This window comes from Poromitra crassiceps, assembly GCF_964638095.1.
Source record: "Poromitra crassiceps genome assembly, chromosome: 23".
Taxonomy (NCBI): Eukaryota; Metazoa; Chordata; class Actinopteri; order Beryciformes; family Melamphaidae; genus Poromitra; species Poromitra crassiceps.
Window position 1 is genome coordinate 18,718,687 of NC_139639.1, and position 7,916 is coordinate 18,726,602.

Sequence of the window (7,916 nt, forward strand, 5' to 3'; positions counted from 1 at the left end):
TGCACCTGACCCTCCCCAGCGCCTTGCGGGCCATGTCAGTAGAGTTCCCCTACCGCAGTCTCAGAAGATGGAAATGAGTGTAAACAAGTTGACAATTCAGTCTGATATCAGGTTAACATAGAATTTGGTAATGTCGAGATCTTGAGTTGCCCGAGTTGCACCGGTCCTACTTATAACCTTGGCAGGGAATGATTTATTACAGTCATCACTGATGATCGAGCACTCAATGAAGATGTCTTCAGACATGTCTTCTTCTTCTGTGGTGTTTAGTTGGCATCCTTTATGTTGCCTTACCGCTTCCGTCTGGATCTATCCATCCACTGTTTCCATACATTCTCCCACTTCTCAGGCTCTCAGAGATGTCACTCGAGCAATTGTGATGTCATCAGTGAGTGTTGTCATCAGTGCTGATGCCACTCGAGCAAATGTGATGTCATCAGTGAGTGATGTTATCAGCGGTGTCATCATTGATGATGTCACCAGTGATGTCACTTGAGCAATTTACAATCTCTATAATAGGGCAGTGTTTACTATTTTAATAACCATCATGGATGAGACATTGAAGCCTCTCAGGATTCCTCCTGAAATGTCTGTCTATGCTGACAGACATGAATTGTTCCACCTGGTTCAGAGCATGGTCTCCAGTGTGATGGTGGATCGTCCTGAAGAGCCACTGTCCTACCTGATCAGCCTGCTGAAGAGAAAGAGAGTGGACATTCTCCGGGTGGCTGTGCTCGGCCCACCTGCTGTGGGGACACATACTGTTGTGAGTCGTCTGTGTGCTCAGCTGGGATTGGTCCAGGTGTCGCTCCACAGTCTGCTGGACGACCAATCAGAGCTCAGCAAGCAGGTGCTGGAATACACACACACAGAGCAGGAGGTTCCTGCTGAGCTGCTGGTCAAAGTGATTGAACAGAGGGTCTCCCAAACAGACTGCTTCAGACAAGGCTGGGTACTGGACGGACTGCCTGAGACTCGTCTGCAGGCTCTCTGTCTGCAGGAGGCCGGCATCATCCCCGAGCACGTGGTGATGCTGGAGGCTCCTGATGATGTGTTGTTGGAGAGGAGTAAAGGCAGACTGGTGGACCCACTGACAGGATTTGTGTACCACCAGACGTTCATATGGCCGTCTGACGAGGCAGTAGCTCAGCGTCTGGAGAAGGGGCGGACACTGTCAGAGGAGCAGCGATTGGCCAAACTGCAGCGCTACCGGTGTGAGCTCACAGCCCTAACCTCCGCCTACCAACACATTCTGAAGACAGTCAACGCCGACCAACCGCATGATGACGTCTACCAAGAGGTGCTGGGTTTCGTGCAGGCTCGTCACTCCTCGGTGCCTCACGTTCCTAGAATCCTCCTCTTGGGTCCGCCGGGCTCGGGGAAGAGTCTGCAGGCCAGACTGCTCTCCGGGAAATACAAAATGGTGGACGTGAGTTGTGATCAGTTGCTGCGGTCTGTAGCAGCTGGTGGTTCTGCTTTGGGAGAACTGATGCAGACTGGACGCCGACCTCCAGACAGCCTGGTGCTGCAGGTGCTGATGGATCGTCTGAGCCGTCTGGACTGCAGCGTGCGGGGCTGGATCCTCCACGGCTTCCCTTCTGACTGTGAGCAGGCCCGCAGCCTGCAGGAGTCCAGCTACCATCCCAACAGAGTCTTCTTCCTCCAGGTCACAGATGATGTCTGCTTGGAGAGGATCAGTCTCAGTGCGACAGACCCAGTCAGTGGTGAGAGGTACCACTGGATGACCCGGCCAGTTCCCGACATGGAGGTGGAGAGCAGGCTGCAGACCAGACCTGAACACAGCAAAGACTCTGTCACACACATGCTGACCCAATACTGGTCACACACTGAGGCACTACAGGCACTGTATCCAGATGCGGTCCACATCAATGGTGACCAGGATCCTCACTCTGTGTTCGAGGCTCTGGAGAGCGAGCTGAGCACCAAGCGGAGCACACTGACTGAATGTCGTCCTGAAGGCCAGGATGAATCTACAATGAGTCTGTATGACTCTTGGATTGACTGTCTGACTGAGTGAGGAGTGACTGTCTGACTGACAAAACTATCAGCCGCACCAGCGCTATGTGCAAAAAAGTTAACGTACAGCCCTGACTGGCTCTGTCCATAAGTGATTTGTGACAGACACTGACATTATGACATAATCGGTAATGTCACAGATGATGTCACTGTCTCAGTGATAATGATGTGGCTCGAGCAATTGTGACGTCATTAGTGGTTATGTGATGTCACTTGAGCTATTGTGATGTCATCGGCCCCTAGTGGCATTTTGACGGCATTGAAGCCACGCCATTATTAGACCCCGCAGTTTGTTAATTCTGATCAGCCTGGCTACTCACCTGTCCACAGATCTGTAATGTGTAAAAGTATGTTTGAGAAATCTCTCTCCATAGCTCTGACATAATATCTGACATCCTACTATAATTGGAGAGCTGTATGCATGCGTGTATGTGCGTATGTCCGGAGTTGCAAGGCGCACCGTTGCGCCGATCACCTCCGAACTTTACAGTTGCTACGGCAACCGATTGCCCCAAACTTGGGGAGTGTGCTAACCACTGCTGAATTTGTGAAATTTGTACACATGCATAGTCATAGCGCCACCTACTGGCAACACAAAAAGCGGTTTATCTTGGTTTACTGCTGCAAAAAAAATTGTAGCTCAGAGATGGATGGCCACACATACTCTGCCTTTGGAACAATGGTACTATCTTCTGTTGTGGACCTGGCTGTCATGGAGATGTCGGTGGCGCGTATGCATGGCGTTAAAGTTGAAAGCGTTATGTTGTCATGTTGAAGCAGTGCGTGCGGGCCATGGGCATCGCCATGACAGCTAGGTTCTCTTTGCCCTCGTTTTGCTGTGAGCCCATTATTTTTGTGGGTTGGTGGATGGGGAGGTGGTCCTGCAGGGAGGGGGTTATGTTTTTGAGTGAACTTGTTTGTGTATGTATTTTGTATTTTGTGTGTTTTTGGAGATGTTTTGTGCTTCTTGTTTTTATTGCACGTTTAAAAAAAATTACAAAAAAAAAAGATCACAAAAAAAGCAGTTTATCTCGAGAACCGTTCATCCGATCGACTTCAAACTTTGGGAGTGCACTGCTGGGACCCCAACGGAGTGTAAATTTAGTTGGGTTTTTTGAGTTTGGTCACACCCCAAAAAAGTTTGCCCAAAAACAAAGAACAGTTCTGGCTCTTCAAATGTCCATTTAGTATTATTTTGTCTGCAGTAGTAGTAGTAGATCTATCACAGTCTATATCTGATGATTCTCATAAATAAATGGAGGTTGTGATGATATCGACACTGAGAATAAAATCACTGCCATGTTTAATTCACAATGAAACTGAAATTGGCCCAAGAAGTCAAGTCAGTCTCACTGAGTGTTGAATACGACCAGCAGAGGGCAGCATGATGATGTTGAGTGTCCTGCCTCATCTGAAGAAGGTGGTGTTGATAGTATCAGGCTGCTGCTTCCTCTGAGCAGCAACAATTGCTTGGCTTCTGCCTAAGTTTGGATGTGTTGGCAGGAATATGAGATGAGACTAGATTAGATTTGAATCTAATTTACCGTAATCTAGTTTCATCTCATATTCTTAATCATTATATTAGATTCCATTATTAAATGAAATACAATTAAATCAGATGAGATGAGATGATAATGTAACAATCTCCTTGAGGAAATTGCTTCATTGCAGTAGCAGAAAGTAAAAAAAACAACAGTTCAAACTGGACCTACACTGAATCTACAAAATATCAAACATTCTTTCATGAAGTACGGTCGATCTTAAGGTGAATGGAGGTAAAAGTTATTATCCCTTTTATTGATTTCCTTCTCAAATCGATAACAAATCACAAAGGAGACGTAGATAAAGAAAAGACAAGTACATTTTTAAGCTTTAAGACAATTGAGATGTGGATTGTGCAAAAGGGGCTGCAACTCAACATCAGGGAGGTATTTTATGTAGATAACAAAAAGCAGAGCATCACACACACACACACACACACACACACACACACACACACACACACACACACACACACGCACACACACAGGACTCCAGTGGTTTTGTCTGTTTATCTCATCACTATGGGCGACCACATGAATCAGCTGCCGCACCACAAACTATGAATGAGCTCTGCAATCAATAAAGGATATGTCATGCAGACGTATGCAGACACATTTCATCATGCCATTGTAAAACACGCACACACACACACACACACACACACACACACACACACACACGCACATGCAAGCACGCACGAGCACACACACACACACACACACACACACACACACACACGCACGCACGCACACACACACACACACACACACACACACGCACACACGCACATCTCCATGATGTCACAGTCTGAGCTGTGTTTGTGAATCAGGGGAACAGTGGTAATTGTGATTGCTAAATTCTCCACTCTGTTGAATCTGCAGAGATGTGGAAAGTGCATTTATATAGCCTACTTGAAGTGCAGTTTAGAGGCACTGGCACTTTACTTGTCTTTTCCACCATGTTTCAGAAGGAAATATTGTACTTTTCCCTCCACTACCTGTAGAGTAAATGTGAACGTGTATGATTGATTGATTGATTGATTTTCTTTATTTAAGTGTCATGCTTCGAATGAAGCCCAGCCCACATGGGCTTACAGGACACTTTTACTGTTCATCATTTAAACAAACAATGATCAAAACATAAAACCAACAGAAAACACCCAAAATACACACAGTAAAGTTGTACAGCATGAAAACCACCACCTGAACCTACTTAAAGAGCTGTGCTTGCCTTCTATTCCAGGCCCTAGAGATAAAGTTAGCAGTCTTAAATACCTCAGTCTTAAACAACCACTCCAACTTCTGGCCATCATCTGCCCAGAAGAGCTCAGGTCTTTGCTTTTGCATTTAGTCAAATAAGGAAATCCTCAAATCATCATATAAAGTACAATAAAACATTAAATGAAACTCATTTTCAACATCCTTTAGATCACAGACATTGCATACCCTGTTCTCTTCTGGTATAGCTGTGAACCGCCCTACTTCAATGGCAAGAGGCAGAATACCAATTCTCAGCTGAGCACATAAAGACCTCTGGTTTCTGGTTAGAAAGGAAGTGACATAGGGCTCAGGACCAAAACGCTGCTTCATCTGAACATATGATCTAAGCTTAGGTTTAGACCATATGTCGTTTGCCCATCCCTCTCTGTAATTAAGAGATAACTTTTGTTTCAACATATTAACATTACAGCAAAGCATGTTGTGAAAAATATATGCCAGGTCTGCCTCTCTAAGAGTAGAACAAATTTCCTTTATCCAGGGGTGACTATGAGCCTTGTCCCAGTTGAAGACCTTCTTTGTTAACCTACTCTCTGGCATATTAATGAAGCGGTTCCATAGCCGTATCATTTCTCCCTTTAGTCTAATCTCCACCGGTTCCCAACCCATATCACCCTGTATGGCAAGAATAGGGGCAAATGCATGTACCCCAAGGAAGCATCTTATGGCTCTATTCTGGATGGAATTTACTTTTTTGGCATCCTTGCAACCCCATATTCCAGCTGCATAACTAAAAATGGGACAAACACATGCTTCATAAAGCTGTGAGTATGTGGAATAGCCAATGTCTTTACAGAATTTCACTTTACCTATTATTGAGCCAACAGCTCTTCCTGCAGAGTCTGCCAAAATTCCAATCCCGGAATCATAGGACATAAATTCATCCAGAGTAAAGCCCAAGTATTTATAAAAATCTGTATATACCAGAGGCAGTGTTCCAAATAAGAAATTCTGCAGAGATCTTACAATACCCTTTTTTCTGAAGTGCATGATCTGAGTTTTACTCTGGTTGATCATAAGCCTCCATTTAGAGCACCAAAGATTAACAATATTCAACATCTTCTGCAGGGTGTTTCCTGACTCTGCCAGGAGGATTATATCGTCCGCATAAAGTAAACATCCTAAAACAACATCATCCAATTGTATCCCTAAACCAGAATTTTTTATCTCCAGGGCTAGATCGTTAACAAAAATGGCAAAGAGCGTGGGGGATAAAACATCTCCCTGCTTCACTCCAAATGGCGTTGGGAACCAACCAGTAGTCATATCATTCACTTGAACACAGGCTACAGGAGCCTGATACAATGATTTGATAGCTTTGTAAAATTTACCATCAACACCAGCCTGGATTAGTTTAAAGAAAAGCAAATCTCTGTTAACCCAATCAAAAGCCTTCTGGAAATCAATAAAGCATGCATAAGTAGATTTTCCCTCTTGAATTCTCGCTCTAATGACTGTAGTTACAGTGTATATATGGTCAATACAGACCCTATGCTTCCTGAATCCATTCTGTTCATCAGCAAGTAAGTCAGACATCTCCAAATAATGTGAGAGCCTGTTGTTCAAAATACGTATGTTGAAATTTTCACTCACAAAAAATATTCACATAGGCATGTTCTGAAGTTGAAGTGATGAAGTCACAGACAAAAATTCAAAAATGTGTCAATTGATAGCCTACAACATCCACTTTTTGTTTTGTCACATTTGTTTAATTCGGTAAATTTGCCAGTACAACCCACAACTCAGTGATTAACCTCTCAAACTTCACAAAGATCTCTCACATCATAAATGGTTGAATTTTCGTGGCTTGACTTTTGCAACACTTCTTGTGTTTAGGTTAGCCTAGCATTAGCATTTTGCTAATATGCATTACATTGATGCTTTAAAACTCCTAAGCGTTGTCAAGATGATTTGATATCACAGCGTATACGATGCTTGCGTTGTTATTTTCATCGTCAGACCTAAACCAAAACGCTTTGAAGTTGGGCTGTGGCCAACGAACTGTGGCAGAGCTGACACATACACCGCCCTCCCACCCGCTCTGCTCTGCTCTCATCAACGTGCACAAGTTAGTTTTGCAACACGTTTTTATTGCAGGAAGTGTTGCAAAACTCAAGCAAAATGGGTGTGTGAATATTTTTTGTGAGTGAACATTTCAAGATACTGTACATGTTCACATTATTCTGCAAGTTCTGACATTGTATTTGAACGATTTGTGTATTTTGCAACTATACCTCCATACAAAAAAGTGGCTTTCATGTCAAACATACGTATTTTGTCTGTCAATTGAGTTGCTGTGCATGCTGTTAATCCCCATAAGTAATGGGCAAGATCAGAGGAACTTGGTTATTATTTAACAGACTTGTCAATAGCTACAGCACATGCCACACAGAGCCTGCTCTCACTGACATTCCTTGTTGCAGTCACAATTAACTGCATTTTTCTGAAAGGGGAATATTTCCACATGGGTTCACTTTGAGTCCTTTGTCCTATTTTTATTGGCTTCAGTGAGAATGTACATAACCCAAAAGGATCCCTGAAGCCTAAAGATCTTCCCTGGGTCCGGAAGTCTCCTTCGACCCACTGGTGGCTTGTTCGGTTTCCCACGACAGCCAGACCCAAGTTCCAAGTCCCATCTGTTGCACTCAGATAGCCTAGTACCCGCTGAACCTGTCACCTTTGTGTTTCCCTGTCACGTCCTGCGCTCCACACAAGCAGCCAGTGTTGTGCGTGTCATTTACCACCCTGGTGTCAAGCCCACAGGATCAGCACTAAGGCTTCCATTCTGAAACTGACACTTTTTCAACATAGAAATATTCAAGACAAACTATAGTGCTAGGCTTGGGGGGCACGGTGGCGCAGTGGTAGCGCTGTTGCCTCACAGCTAGAAGGTCCTGGGTTCGATTCCAGCATGGGACGCTGTGAGCGCCAAAGGTGTTTCCCCCCCCCCAATATCACTGCCCAGGTGGGCTATCTCGTCAAAAAGGGCATTTCTGTGAGTGGAGTTTGCATGTTCTCCCCGTTCCTCCAAACAACATCGGCATGGACCCCCACTAAAAA

General features: G+C 44.6%; 1 protein-coding gene across 1 annotated transcript; it reads left to right on the plus strand.

Annotated features, from left to right (window-relative positions):
* Positions 1-547: 547 nt before the first annotated feature.
* LOC310796807 (adenylate kinase 8-like) lies at positions 548-2,038 on the plus strand (the record flags this gene model as incomplete). The annotated part of the gene is made up of 1 exon (XM_083659041.1): positions 548-2,038. One exon carries the CDS (start codon positions 548-550, stop codon positions 2,036-2,038), a length of 1,491 nt encoding a protein of 496 aa, XP_083515167.1.
* Positions 2,039-7,916: the final 5,878 nt, after the last annotated feature.